At 38.5% G+C, this 15,479-nt stretch overlaps 1 protein-coding gene across 1 annotated transcript; it reads right to left on the bottom strand.

Annotated features, from left to right (window-relative positions):
• Positions 1-9,192: 9,192 nt before the first annotated feature.
• IL21 (interleukin 21) lies at positions 9,193-13,623 on the bottom strand. Its single transcript, XM_053975640.1, has 5 exons — positions 13,489-13,623; positions 13,325-13,360; positions 9,821-9,958; positions 9,308-9,388; positions 9,193-9,207 (listed from the first exon to the last, which is right to left on the bottom strand). The coding sequence occupies exons 1-5, from the start codon at positions 13,621-13,623 to the stop codon at positions 9,193-9,195; spliced, it is 405 nt and encodes a 134-aa protein (XP_053831615.1).
• Between the last annotated feature and the right edge of the window lie 1,856 nt (positions 13,624-15,479).

Genomic DNA, 15,479 nt, shown 5'->3' with positions numbered 1-15,479 from the left:
AACTGATTTGCATTGATGAATTTCTTCATTTTGATATACAGCTTTGGAACACTTACCTTATATGTCTGTCTCCTGATTTTGGCTCATTTTTCCTCCCAATGGAATTTGTGATAGAATAATGCACTTTGGCTTAATAATAGTAGGAATTATGATGTGCAGTTCTGAAAAAAACACACTCCAGAGCATCTCTCCATTCCAAAAGTAATTTTATTACTTTATTCTGATTAACTCCTATTTTATAACTCCATATAAAATTTTACAAGTGGTTCTTTGTCTGGTATCTATGAAAATCTGTACATTTAGATTCTACGTTCAGAAAAACTGGGGGAATATTTTCTGAGACATTGAGTATTTTATGTTCTATCTCATAGAACAGTACTCATTACTGCCTCCAGAACTCATAGCTATATATGGCTAAGCAAAAATGTCAAAAGGTTCCACTTAAATGCCCAAGGAGAAAACAGAGAGTGAAACCAAGATCTGTGGGAGAGGAATTTCTGATGTTAAACAGGAAGCACAAATATTCAGCAGAAATATTAGCAGAAGCATCATTAATAACTCTACAGATGTACACATGTTCATTTTCTCACTAATTTTGTCCCCAAGGTTTATTAATTTATTTATAGGAAACTTAGAATTATTTAAGCCACCTAATTTAATATTTAAACTGGAAATTATGTAAGTGAAAAGAAATAATAATAATTTTTTGTGAGTTGGCCAAACAGCTGATAGGAGGAATATCAGCCAGTCTTGTAGCCATGTAGCTTAGCCAATGTTAAAAAAGGAGTTGTGTTCACTCTTTGACAACTCCAATACTGATATTATCTGAAGTTTGTGCTGTGTATGGACTTACTTATTCTTTGTGTTCTGTCATAATACCCAACTCCTGCATATATTTTAATTGGACAATTAGCAGTAGGTTTCCACATGTAGAATTTGGACACAAAGATCCAAGTATTAATGTTAAATCTGTGTGTGCCTTGACATTTTCTGCAAATCAGTAGAAGCAGAGACGGGAAAAAACCAAACCAAACCAACGAACAGCAAGTTCATTGTATTTGGGAAAACTCCAGACCTACTGTGCAGTGCCCTGAAAGTGAAAAGCATTTCCTTTGCTACTGTAGATAAAAGGATTGTGTGGGGCCTCTTGCACTGCAGCACTTGTGAGAATCCTGAATTCTAAGTAGAAGTGAAAGGACTTTTACTTGTGTTCAGAAACTAAGTTGATGTTTTTTTCCATACAGAGAATAATTGAAAGGTTTTAAGGACAAAACAACAAAAGAAAAAAATCAGAGTAAGAGTATGAGTTGGCCTTGACTCAATGTTTTATTATATTTAAAAAGTACAGGTGCATTAGTCATATTCTCTGAAGATTTTCTTGTAAAGAGCTTTGCTGTTTGTAAGCTCTCCCTGTGATTAATTTTTTTTTTTTTTTAATAAAAGGTTTTTTTTAATTAGGTGGATTGGTACTTTGGAAATTGATAATGATGGAAACTGAAATTATCTGCTCCTGACTCTCAGGGACACTGAGTGCTGTGAGCAGCATGCAGAGCGCTGTACAGAGGCAGCCATTTCTGCTGGGGCTGGGCTGGTGCGTGGTTCTCAGGAAACCCCAGGAGGTGACACAGGACCTGTTGTGAGGTCCCATCTGCTGGTGCCTCCTCCTCTGACCACTGCCTGTGGCCATGCATCAGGTACAAGGTGTAGTCTGTGTTCTCTCTGAGGTCACATCCCTCTGCTTTCACTGAAAAGGACATATTCTCACCATTTAAATCTTGCAGGATAAGCTAGGAATTGAAACCCATGCAGTGCAAAATAAGGGAGAAGTATAGAGTAACAGGGAAGCTGGTTCATGTTTGTTATGCTGTAAAGCAGCTAAACCAAATGAAATCTGTGTAAATAATAATAAGATGGTGGGCCACTTCTAGTATGATTTTGGGTATCAAAAGTCTGAGATCTAATCACTATCAAACTCCTGTTAAGGTTATGTGCTAGATCCCATCAACATGACCAGTTTTCAGTTGGTCACCATTAACAGCTGGATGTTGTCAGAATAGTTTTTTATATATAAGCAACATTCAAACTGAGCAACAGAAAGAACTGGCATTTTAATAATATTTATGATGATAATTAGCAAATAGTATTTTACAAATGTATGGGACTATGTATCTGTCTTACACTTAGAGAGTTTAAAATATAATATCTTTTAAGACATGAATCATTGTTCTTTACCTGAAAAACTGAGTATGAATTGTCCATAGTCATGTGACTGCTGATATCTGACTGTTGGTACAGAGCAGTTTCACTGGACTGAACTCGTAGTGTTGGTGCTTTGTCTTGATGGAAAATAAGGAGATCTGTGGGGCCTGGGAAAGCACCCTGGGTGCTTTTGATTGCAAAATGGGTTATTGATGGATCAGTACTCATACAGAAACTTTCACTGAAGGAGAAGTTTTAAATGATATTACTATCCATCTTTGTTCTCCCAGTGGCTTTTCAACCTGTGGTTTCTTTCATTCCACAGAGGGATTTACTGTTTGCTATGTACCTCTGCTGCTCTTCATCTGACCTTTATTGCTCTGCTGCCCACTGAGTTGTTCTTAAAGCCTAAAAGAGGCATATGTGTCAGACTGGGAAATTTGCTGGAGAATTGTCTCAAACACTGAGACAAATCATATGAGAACCACATAGAACTACCTAGGAAAATATTTCCCCATCTCACAGAAGTGTCACTTTTCCAATTTTGACCTTTATTCCCCTCTGTGTCACTCTGAAATGATGTTGAGAACTCTCAGCTGTTTTAATAAAAAAGCATTCAAGAAAGTGTGAGACTGATCCACAGCGATCAGTAGCCTGTGGATTAGGCACCTCCTCTGGCACCTTGGTGGAGCATGTCCCAGTGGAGAAGCCAAATAAAGCAGAGCAGGGTTTGGAGCCCAATTCCAGCAATCACTTCCTATCCCAAAAACCTGCACCCTGCTCTGCTCTTGTTTGCATGCTTTTGTTTATAACAGAAATTCCATCCTGGGCCTGAGAAAAGGTTTTTGCTCGAAGTTTTGTCAGACTGTTGCAGTGAAAGTTGTAAAGTTTCAGTTTCAACAAATCGTTATCCTCCAGTAGAAGAACTTGTGCTGAAAAATTCCCAACTCAGTCTGGTTCTGAGTTTGCCTTGTACAACATCTTTTTAAGGGAAGTCTTCTGATGCAGAACAGTTATACTTCATGAGGGCATGTTTTAAAAGGCAGAGTCTGGGTCAGAGAACTGACCCAGAGCAAATATAATTTGCCACCTCACCTGCTCCCTCCAAAAAATTCAACTGTTGGGGGCTGGTAGGGGGAAGAAGTGGGAAATGGTTTAAGCCAACCCTGCCCAGTGCAACAGGTGGAAAAGGAGCTTGAGGCAGTAGGTTCCCAGTATTTTGTTCTTCAGTGCCATAAAAAAATTCTTAATGCCAGCTTAGGTGTTTGGGAATTTGTACTACACCTTTCCCACCACCTCCAGCTGCACCTGCTGCATTCCACATGTTACCTGGTGTTTGCTCAGCTCTTTGCAGGGTGTAAAACAGGAAATGAAAATAATTGATGAACGTGAAATAGGGGGGCAGTAGAGTGTAGCAGCTAACTGGGATGTGAGGCACCTAAAGGGAGAGGCAGATCATAAGGAATACTTGTAACTGTTCATCTGCAGGTACTGGGTTAGACATTTAGAAATGGGTCAAATGCTCCATGCTGAAGGGAAGTGTAAATCTCCCAGGAATAGCACAGATCCTGTAATTTTTTTTTGTTTTGTTTTTTTTTGATTTTTTGTTTTTTTTTTTTTTTTTTTTTTTTTTTTTTTTTTTTTGCTTAATCTTTGTTTTCAGGTGATGCTTCTTCTAATGGTACCTCTGAGGTAAGATGGCAAGATTTTCCAATGCTTTGTCCTGTCTGGTGTTAATGCAAGAGTTGTAAATGTCAGGCATAACTAAAGTGGTTTCCCTAAAGGAGAGATGGAGGGTAGAAGGGAGGAGTGAAATGAATGAGGAGTTAAGTGTTTGGGAAAGAACAGAATATGGGAAGAAGTAGAAATTATTAAGTAGGTGGTATTTGAAATGTGCCTGTAAAAGGGAACACAGAAATGGGAGCATTTTTAGTTAAGTCCCCTGTTTGAACTGTATTTCCCCACATTTGAGGGTTCGTAGATTAATTTCTTACGAGCTGGGCGGGGTCAGGAAGAGAAGAAGGAGAGCGAAGATCTCCTTTCCTTTCTCAGCTGCCTGCTGCCCTCTTGTGCAGTGATCTGCTCTCTACACTGGTGCATTTCCTAGCCATTCATAAAGGCAGTGATAAACTTGGAGTTGCTTCTCGGTTTGATGAAATGCTGGATTTGGGGTGCTGAGCTCAAATACTTTTCTGTGTTTCACCCCCTGCAGATCCTGTCCTCATATCAGCTGGCACTGGCCTTGACCCTTTTGTTGTTCATTGTCTCTACATTTTTAAAGGATTTAAGAGAGGATGGAGAGAGCTGCTCTATCACAGTGTTTGTCTAATTTGTTGTGATAAGCTTGATATGAAATCTACTGTATCTCCTGCTACAGCTGGTTTGTGAGTGCTTCTCTCACTTCTTTGGCTTCGAAGTGAAAATCTTTCTGACTTCTTTGTTGTCAGATGTTCTCCTGTAGATGGTAAGGAATTAAACTTTATGTGGACCACTAGCATTATGTTCAGCTCTTTTTCCATTTTAATGGAATTGTGCAGCTGATGATCTTGCATCATCTGAGTGTCTGAAAATTCCCTGATAACAGAAGGGAAGCTGGAGGAAGTGTAACAGGAGGAAGAAAGTGAACTGGGGTTGGGACAACAAGTGTTGGTAATTACAATGGGAGGAAGATGGAGAACCAGGGGTGGGCAGTGAAGTTTAATAATAAGGTCATCTTCAAAAAATGGAAAGAGGTAAGAGGATTGTTTACAAAGAGTCTAAAGAGAGCCGGAGAACTCCTGGTAGGTTGTTGGACACTTAAGGAAGGGACACATGGACACAGCATCTATTTGTACATCCTCTTGCAAAGGGAAAGGAGCTGCTGAAGAGCCTGACTGGTGTGGTAAGGGATGTTTTTAAACATGGTCTTCATGATGGTACAACAGTAACACTATTGGACCTTCAGCTATGTGAAGAGGAAAAGGGAAAACTAAACGGCAGGTGGAGAACTTAGTTGTTACCTCTGTGGTGTATCTCAAAGCTCACTGTCATGACAGTGATACTCAGCTTGCCGGTTTTGTGTCTGGAACTGCTTTGAATTTCCAAACTGCCGTCAAAAGGTGGCAGTACAGCAATGGAGATCAGCAGCTTGGGCAAAGATTTTTGAGTAAGAAACGTTCTCTTTCACCTTTGCTCCTGTTACAACATGGGTCATCAGCCCAAGTGCAAAGCAGAGAACACTTTAAGGAAGTTTTGAAGTTACCTATTTGTAGTAAGAACTATTCGCTGGGGGTTTTCCCACTGGATGGAGGGATCCCTCCTGTCTTTGCATACGAGAAAGCAGCAGGAATCACATATGCTGGGATTCATCCAGAATTAACTGTTAGTCAAGTCTGATTCATCTCACTCAGTGAGATGCAGAAATACTCAGGAACAATTTACCCCACTCCAAACCACGTCTGTGAAACAAGTGGCTGGAAAACCCACAGGGAATAGTTCTCTCACAGATAACTACAAAAATATGTTTTTGAAGAAAAGAACAAGAGGAAATGGTAGTAGCTAAAATTGTTTAATATCACAGGCATATAAATTAATCAAACCACATAGTCCTTAATATGAACATTCCCTTTACAGAAATGCAATAAATAATTAAATTAGATGACTCAATTGGTATAAAAATAAAGAATCCTCTCAGTAAAAGTAAATATTATACAAAATTGTATATACCATGCTAAAACACATCTCGAAGTGCCTACAAAGGGCACTTATGATCAAAATCATAAATATATTTTAAAGCCTCCCTGGGAGGTAATGAGCTTTTATGGCTTACACAATGTACTCTGTTAATGAAACACACAGTTTCTGCAGAGTGCACTTAGTACAAAGAAAGTTCATCTCGTGAAAGGAAATAAGAGGGTGTACACATTTAGATTTGTGGTGCCTAGTTCTTCCTAAGGTCACAAGTTCCTCCTGGGGCATCTTAATTTTTCCTTCTGAGAATGCTGTTGCAGAACAAGATGATGTCTTCTTGAACACTGGTTTGTTCTGCACAGATTTCCTGTTTTTCATTTATCCTGTTCTTCAAATAGCACACCCTGAATAATACACTCAGTCTTTGATAACTCTGACAAATCAGAGTGAACACAAGTCCTCACATCTTGTAAATCAGTGCATATTTGAAGTGTACAGAGTTGCCCACAGTGACTGTGCTGACACTGCCCAGAGGTGTCGTGTTGGCCTAAATCAGCTGTGCCAATTTTGTGATTAATATTCTCCATATGTAGCTGGACTGGCTTGTCCAATAATTTCAGTTTTCAGCAAGATTTCTGAGCAGTTAACCTTCTGAAGGTACTTTTGTTGCAGTTTCTCACTAGTTTTTTGAATACTACAAGTGAACATTTTCAATTAAGTTATTCTGCAGGTACAAGAAATAACCTCAATTAATAAGCAAGTCTATTTTGTTTAAAACAAGAAAAAATAAGCTTTAGCACTATGTTTGGTGATAAAATCCATAGTAAAGACAGTGAAGCAAGTCACCAAACAGAAATAGGTACATTACTTATTGCATTACATGCTGCCTCTTGGACAAAACTCAGGCATTGCTGCAGTGTAGGCTGGAGTACTTAGTTAGCTTATGACATTCCTGTAGGGAATTGCTTTTCATTCATAAAATATCTGTCCCAGGTACAAATGCTTCTCAATGCTTTGTAATGATTGCTAATAAATATGTAATACACAATGTTGTGTTTGTCAGGGCGTGCTAATCCCATTTTGTCTGCACAACAAAGATTTTAACAGGCTTTTTAGAACAGTGATTTCAATGCACTTAGCAAGTTACTGGAAAAGACATTTACAGATAAAGAAATACATACTGTACTCTTTGTACAAAAATAAAACTCTTTCTCCAAAACCCTGCACATGCAAATATTCCATGGAGCTGCATGAGAAGTGCTGACTTATTCGTTGTCCTTCTAGGACTCACATAAAAATGCACTTAATTCATGATAAAGGCATTTGATTAAAACTCCTCATTTGATTAAAACCCCCCATTTGTATTTGTAAAAAAATACAAATGTAGAAACATCAGCAGGTACACTGCAACTGCAGGACATGCTTCAATGTTTTCCCAGTTGCTTTTATCCAAATCTGGAATGGAATTTTACCTGGACTTTGTCTGTTGCAGTTGCAGCAACAGCTTTGCATAGTGCTCACCAATTAGTGATGAAGGGACATCACGGGTAGGTGAGTCAGAGAAATGGGGATAGAAGGTGCAGAAAGAACATAATTTAAACTCAGTACTTTGATGATTACTTGCATATGAGTGGTAGTTCTTTTTTAGAATGTTAATTCTGATGCAGTAATGTGGAAACATCGATGTATGAGGTAGAACATTACACAGAGGAAAAGCAGGTTTTGAAACAGAAAAAGGAAAGGAGAAGAAAAAGATGTTCTAAATCAAAATGACCATCACCAGAAACAAGGAGAGTTGACTTTGTTTCCTGTGCCCTGAGGATCTTCCTTCCTCTTTCTGATGTACATTTTTGAGGAGGTTCACATTTCAGGACAGTGAAAATAGGGAGGCAGCAAAGCTTTTTGTATTAGTTTTCCTTTAGGCCGATGACATTGGTAGGAATGGAAATATTTTTAATACTACCTCATTATTTTTGGAGGTAACTAAGCTTGTAATTTTCCATCCTAACACTATGCTGTTTTCCAGTTTCCTCTCTCTACCACATTTCTACTAAGTAGAGAGAAAATGATATGAAAGGTTAATTTTTACTTGAACATTTTATGCTCTTTCCCAAGATCAGTTTCCTCATGTGGGACTAATATCTGTTCGGGGCAAATTAGCAATTACTGCTCAGATGGAAGAACCCAGAGGTTCAGAATCCTTGCAAGCAGAATATGGTGGTATATAATTAAGCTGCCAAAATTAGTTTTAAGTGCTGTGATACTCACTTTCATTTAAAAAATTTTTAATGATCTCTCTGGCTATAGTTCCACAGAAATGTTCAGGATTCAGGAGCTGTACAGGAAGGTTTCCACAGAACAAAAAACTTGACAGATTTTTAAAGAAAAAATGGCAAATAACAAACTAAAAATTAATCAGGAGGAGAGAGAATGAATAGTGTGAATGGTACATTAATATGAAGGTAAATGCTGTCCTCTGAGAAACAGCAGTATACATTACAGCTGTTTCACTCTGACTAATCATCAGTTACTGTATTTATTGGACATTTTGCAGTGGCTGGTTGTACCAACCTGTCATACCTCTGCTGTATTTATCATGTTAAGCTGGGGCAGTGTAGACGAAATTCCATTTTCTGAAACAGAATTTCCCCTCAGAATCCTGTATCTCCACTTGGAGCATGTGGGTTACATTTCTCCCGTATTGAATCCCATGGCAAATGTGCCATTAGCTTCAAGATATTAATCACAGACATACCGTATGATTTGTAAATGTTTTTTCCAGTATTGAGAAGGCAGTTAAATGCAGGACATTTTTCCATAGTTAGCTAAGATGCAGTCTAAGAACTTATAAATAAAACTCTGTGTGTGGCATTATTGTAAATACGGAAATCAGCCCAAGCAGATTCCTTTGTGGCTTCAAAGCCCCTGATAATTTTTCTGTTAATTTTCTTTTAAAAGTTGCAGAAATCTCTGCATGGAATTCAATTAAGATCAAAACAAAAATACGAAAGTAACCATCTCATGTATTTCTAGTTCAGCAGAAGGGGGACAGTTAAGTCCCTTACAAGAGCCTGTTTTTCTGAAATTACAGTTTCATTTTTCTGTAAGCTGGGGCTAGAATCACTTGCAAAATAGCATCCATCTTACAAATACCCATCCAAATAAGACTCCTTAATATTTTGGGAGAAGCTTTCACTTACTACACACAGAGAACACATCATAATAGCACTGGGAAGTATTTACATTTTTCACATCTTAAATATAACATAGTGTCTGCTTTAAAAAATAGATTTTCAGTGGCCTTCAGCTCTGGTGTGTCCTAGATTAGTTCTTGAATAGCTGTAAAAACAACACATTGTTAGTAAGGATGTAAAATAAGGGTATCTGTAATGGTTTGCAAAATGTCAAATAGCACCCAGGAGGAATGAACTCTGCTTACCATTTTCATTAGATTTTCAAAACCCTTCAGAAATTCTTTGGGGGTTTTCTTCTCATAAGATTCACATGTAAATTCACAGTGCTGGAAGATAAAGAGAATCATGGCACCTCTAAACAGCACATCACAATCCTAAATCAAACCTCAAGCTTTCTCACTGAAAAATCAAGAGGGTTGTAATCAATGCCTTTTCTAGCTGGAAAAGCTCTGACACAAGCGCTTTCAAAAGGGAAGGAATTTAGTAATGATGCCTTTCATTCACATTTTTTGCAGTGATCCCTGTCCTTCTGCCAGCACATTGTGTGGTTGCCAAGTACACGTATACGACTTTTTAGGGTCACAGGGAATGCTTCTCCCAAAAGTGCAAAAATTGGGCTTTTTAATTTCCAAAGTAATGAAAAGCAGATTGCTTTTTCTAGCAGATTTGCTTTCTACAATTCCCCCATTGCAGGGGGCATCTGCTGTAGAAAATAAGGAGCAATGATCACAATTCTGAGCACTGTGAGGAAATCCTACCTCTCCAGAGTCTCTGTAGGTGAATTTGCTCACGATTCTAATGGCTTTGGCGAATGCCTCATTTTCTTGGCTGCTCGCTGGTTGCAATTTCTGGATGCCTTTCTTGAAGCAGGTCACAGCTGTGGACAGGCATCCCTCCTAGGGCAGGAGAAGAAGGAACGGTTTTAAAGCCAATGTTGCAGCACTTTTTCCTGCTCATGTTAGATTGTGGTCCATGTGCAGAAGAAGGTATTCAGGATATTAGCTGAGAATATTCAGCTGTACCTTTTTTTTTTTTTTTAAATTAGTTTTTGATATGCAAGTGATATTGAGGCTTTACTTCAGCTGTTCTTGCATAATTACTTAAGTATTTCCTAACAAAATAAATATCTACTTGGCTATTAATCATGACAGCATTTGAAAGAAAACAATCTTGAGGAGTAGATCAGTTACGTGTAGTAGGTTTTTGCCTACTAAAGCACGAGCATTTTGTTTTTAAAGAATTACAAATATCTCTCAGTGCTATGTGTGGGAATATACTTTTTTTCTTTCTCATTTAGGTGCCCTTTCTAATAATGCCTAGTTAATAATTAGAATTGACATAGAACTGTGTGTTTTCAAATACTTTTAAAATGTTGCTATATGATAGCATCAGAAACAATACAGAAACTATCCCCAAAACTAACCTAACGGTCAACAGAGAAAGAAAAGCAATGTTTACTAAAGCAAATTTAAGTTGCGTTCTGTTTTTCAAAGAAGGATTACACATATTAGAAAGGCTCCAAAGCCATCATCCTTGTTTGCATGCCAACTGCTACCCAAGCTGAGTCTCGTCTGCGTTATGAGATGTCACTGGAGTTTGCTGCTTGGGCAAGGACAAGGCAGCCTTCATGGATGTTGCTTATAGCAAATTTTGCTAGCAACATTCTGTGTTGGTCAGATAAAACATTTTGTTTTCCTTAAAAGCCACACATTTATATTTATTTCAAGCATCCTTACCGTAACTGGCCTTGCTTACTGGAAAAAAACACTACTCGTCTTTTAAAGAGATCAATTTTCCAGCTGAAACTGAAAACATTTTTGTTCTCATTCGTGCTTAGCTGAGAAACCAGCATTTCTCATCTGTGCTGCCTTTTCTGTTTTGCTGAGCTGTCACTTACAGCTGAGGCAGCCAACGATCAGGGCACCACAAGGATTGTGGGGCCTGGCGTATTGTCACGGGCTGAGCACTTTGGGGATGAGGCATGAAGGAGCACAGACCACTGGAAATGTCTGAGGGGGGCTAGAAATGTGTAAAATATTGGTATCAGAGGCAGTTGGCAGCAGTACTCTGCATCTGACTCAAACTAGCTTTACAGATGAGCCTGTAGAGCCCTTGCTTCCGGAATTAGCGATCAGCGGGGTGAGATACAGATCCAGGGCACGTCAGCATCGTGTCACTCAGTGACACTTCAGCTGCCGTGCCAGTCACCAGCAGGAGAGCTCGTTTGCCCTCCAGGCTGGAATTACCTGAGCCTTAACACTGCTTTTTCTCTCAGCCTGTTTTCCCTTGAATTGATGTCCTCTAACCTCTCTTTATTCAAGGGAAAGGATACTTCATTGTTGAGGGTACTAGGAAATTGTGTGGGATTGAATTGCGGCTAACAGTCCAGACAAAGGAACCTCAAGGAAGCCAAAACAGATCGGGATAAACCATCTAATTCTAAATGTTATAACAGGTGATTTTCTCATTGAATATTCAAGACCAAATGCAAATCTGGCATGAGCAGGTTATAATAAAAAAAAAATTCAAATATTTTGATATTTGAAATGTGGTTATGTGAGTAACTTTTTATTAAATTGGGTTTCAATAGCCTGTGATGGCACCTAATCACCTTGAGTGCTGCTTTGTCACACTGTGGTACACTATTTAGTCACCCTGTAGGATGAACAGTTTGTTGATTTGGTTGCTGGTGATAATTACTATTAGCACACTAATGTTTTTTTACATGTTTTACATCAGAAGCTGAACCCGTATCAACTTAATAGCTTCTAAATATGTGAATTTTCTATCTTGTCTAGTATTCAGAGGAGGTAATTAGGACCTCCCAGAATCAGACAGTAAGGCCCTAAGCTGCAAGTGAGCCCTGGGCTGCTGTTGTTTTCCTTCCTGAGGTGAGCATGACTTTTTTTTAAAAAAGACCCAATAACCTCATTAAGCAATTAGTCACTAGTTGTATTTGCTTAGTTTCAGAGGCAGCAGCAAGCACTGGATTAAAATGACAGCTAATAATCTCTTCCTTTTCACTTTGACACCACAAGTTAGAAAGAGTTTTAGTAGAAACCCAGCACTGAGTTTGTGCACTGAAGTTGTTTCGAGCAATTCAAAGGAATGCATCTGTTTTGGTTGTGCTTCTGTATATTTTCTGGCAAGTTAAACATGCGCTGAGCTGTAAAGCCTAGGAAGAGGCTAACCAAAACCTGTGTGAAATTAGGTGAGTTTTTTTCCTTTCTTCTTGTAGCTGCTTGCAAGGGAGTTCAGAATCCTGTGTAGATAAATTTTTAAGAATGCCTATAGCTTTTACAGCATAGTAATGCATAATGATGGCTTTTATATGTCAATCAAAATTGTCTGTGCTACAAAATAGGGCTCAAAAATTTAAGACAGCTAATAAGACAAGTATAATATTAGGTAGCCACAGGTTGCTCTGCACCTCAGTTGCATGTTGCATGTTATCAAAGTAGCATGCATTTACCCTCTTAAGTTTTTAAGATGTGATTTTGCTATGATTAGCATTTAAATTCACAGTACATCCTGCATCCTACCACTTTTGAGGGTGCACAGACTTGATGACTCACTGTTTATAAGAAGATCTTAACCTTGGAAGATGGAAAATATCAGCACTAAATAATGTATAAATACATATCTGTATTAAAAAGGGGTTCACAGGGAGCTGCTCTTGTGTTTTTAACTAGTTATAATCTGAAGAGAATATTTGAAGATGCAGTTTTGTCTTCTGTTGGTAGCACAGTCCTTGCACAAACAGAATCAGAGAGAGCAGTGTGACTGCACATAAGAGGAGGCACTTGTTGACATGGCTTTGCAGTGCCACTGTTGTCATTTGGCTGCAGTGGTAGGCAAGGGGGGCAGCTCAGCCATGCTGGAGCTCACGGCAGCTGGAGGCACTTCCACTCCAAATACCTGCATCCCCAAAAGCACTGCTGCTTGTCTGGCTCTTGGATGAATCCCTACTCTTAGCACTATTTCTTAATTAAATGGAACATGTGCAATTCGGGATCTGTTGGTGGGTTATGATACACATACAATAGCAAAATAGTAATTGTGATGCCAAAATATAAACACTTCTGCTATTAGATATGCAGAAAAAGGAGCTTTTAGGAAATATTTTCTTATTCAGTCTAGCTTGCATTAAGAGTACTAGGACAGAGATGTGAAGAAGAAGACATTCTCTATTTGTCAATGGAATAAGCCAGTACAAAATCAAAATTATATAATTATGAAAAAAAAAATTAAAGCAGTCTCACCACAAGGCTTTCTGGTGTATGCAGCAATTCAGCATCCTAAAATAAAACAAATCTAAGTTAGAAAAGTTTTAACATTTGAAAGTGATATCCTTCACAAGATATATGCTATGCAATATATAATGCTTGAAAGGAATTTCAATATTATGACAAATACCATCACTTACCTTATCTTTCACCATACTTTCTAAGTCTCTAATTTTCTTTTGAATCTGTTTGTATTTTAATGTTCTGGGTGAAGATGCAGTCAGCACCATAGTGGAGCAGAAGAAAAGCATGCAGAAAATACTCATCCTCTTCATCCTGATGAGTTCTGTTTTAAAACTTTGCCAGGAGCAAAGTTGTGCTGTTCAAGTGTGACACTCCAGTTTGAGCTGTGCTTAGGTAAGCTCTGCACCTACCTATATATTGCTCCCTGCTGGAGATGGAGAGCCCACCCATTTCAGTTTGGAAAGCTTTGTAGAATGGATTAATGAGTAACCCTTTTTTCTTTTCCACTGGCTAGGTGCATGTATGCAAGCTTGTGCGTGGGGGGGCAGGGATTGATGGAGTGAAAGAAAATGTGCCCCATCTGCACATTGGGCAGGAAAAAAGAGAAAAGGGTGAATTCCCATTTTCACTTTGAGTCAAGAAATGAACGTACTAAAAAGTTGGTACTTAGAAACCACAGGCCTAGGTAAACAAAGAGTCTGCATTTTTTCCCGTGTCATACAGCAATGAATCTCTTCAGTCCATCTGCAGCTCTTCTGTACTGTTCTGGACAAATATGACAGGACTTCTTTCAAAATTTAAATTTATTTATCTCACTTTATGGCTCCAAGGAGTGCTTCTCAGCTGTTTCCTCCTGATGTATATGAACTGTGGCTTTTTTATTCTGAGCTTGGATTGTGTTAGAGCTGTGAGTAAAAGCTCATCTAAGTATTTAAACCAGCTGAAATTTGCTTTATATTTGTTTGGAACCTGTAGCAGATATATTAACTGCATTGTGGAGGGCGTGTCCACTGGGATTGAAGGATACCTTGTCTTGGGAGAGATGAATCTCTGGAGCATGCCCATTACCAAGAGGGGAGCAGTACTGGAAGAGCAGGGACTAAATCCTGGTGTGTCAATCCCAAGGGACACTATTGTTTCTGGCAGTGATTCAATGCTTGTGGCACCTAAACACATTCAGTTACATCCTTCAGCAGCTGAGAATTTCCTTGGGAATGTAGAAGAATGTATCAAGTCCAAACAAAAGTCTGTGCAGGCACTAAGAACTTACTGGACTTCCAGCTCTAGGAATCAGCTCTAGGGATCAGTGATTTTAAAATCACTGATCTTGACATTTCATCACAAAGAGGGGAAAAACAGCTTTAAATTACTTTTATGTATTATCATTATTTAATTACTATCAATAGCATTGAAGGGTTCCTATGTGGAATTAGTAGAGGGCAGTTAAAGTCACTTGGGCACCTTCACTTGTGATGAATAAAAATATGGTCCTGTGTCTGTCAAATTAAATCTTTTCCTCTGAAAATCTGAAGATTCTAGATGGCTTTGGGGATGCTTTACAAAATCTACACAGAGTTTGGACTGCAGCTGGATGTCTGGTAACCTGTGTAATATGCTGACATCATATAAAATATCCCTGTATAAATCTGTCTGGTGGGTGAATCTGGTCTGTCAGGCTGGGTCACTTGTTCATTGTTCATTTAAAAATGAGTGTTTAAGCTGGTGAGAGCTCTATCTGATATACTCTAGCATGTTTCTTTTTTGTGTACAAATGATTATTTACTCCATGCTGTTTATGTACTTAAGTAATTTTTCACCATTCATTAAAGGAATAGCCTAAAGGAATAAATTTTATAGGTGTATGTGTAAATACACATAACTGCACTCAGTCTCATGTATGCACACACAGGCTCTCTCCTGGTGATAGGGGTAGCTACTAACACCCAATAGAACAGAAATTCTGAAAAATGAGAACTGAAACAAGTAAGAAAATAATACTTTCTTCTACCCCATAGTCTGAAATTTTATTTCTTGAAGAAAAGGTAGTGTGATGATTCTCCCCCCTCTACGAACATGTCTTAAAATAATTTCAAATAAGCAGCACAGCTGCACTGTGAAGTACAGAGGATCTCAGTAGGTTTTATTTGAAATGTCTGTTCATTTATGG

The sequence above is a fragment of the Vidua macroura genome, chromosome 4, assembly GCF_024509145.1.
Source record: "Vidua macroura isolate BioBank_ID:100142 chromosome 4, ASM2450914v1, whole genome shotgun sequence".
In the NCBI taxonomy this organism is placed as follows: Eukaryota; Metazoa; Chordata; class Aves; order Passeriformes; family Viduidae; genus Vidua; species Vidua macroura.
This window is presented reverse-complemented; position numbering and strand designations above follow the sequence as displayed.

Bases quoted from the DNA above. Each gene is read 5' to 3' on its own strand.
- IL21 (XM_053975640.1), bottom strand. From the start codon at position 13,623: ATGAAGAGGATGAGTATTTTCTGCATGCTTTTCTTCTGCTCCACTATG. The intron at 9,959-13,324 runs GTGAGACTGCTT...CTCCTGCCCTAG, and splicing joins ATACACCAGAAAGCCTTGTG to GAGGGATGCCTGTCCACAGC. The intron at 9,389-9,820 runs GTAGGATTTCCT...TTTATCTTCCAG, and splicing joins CCTACAGAGACTCTGGAGAG to CACTGTGAATTTACATGTGA.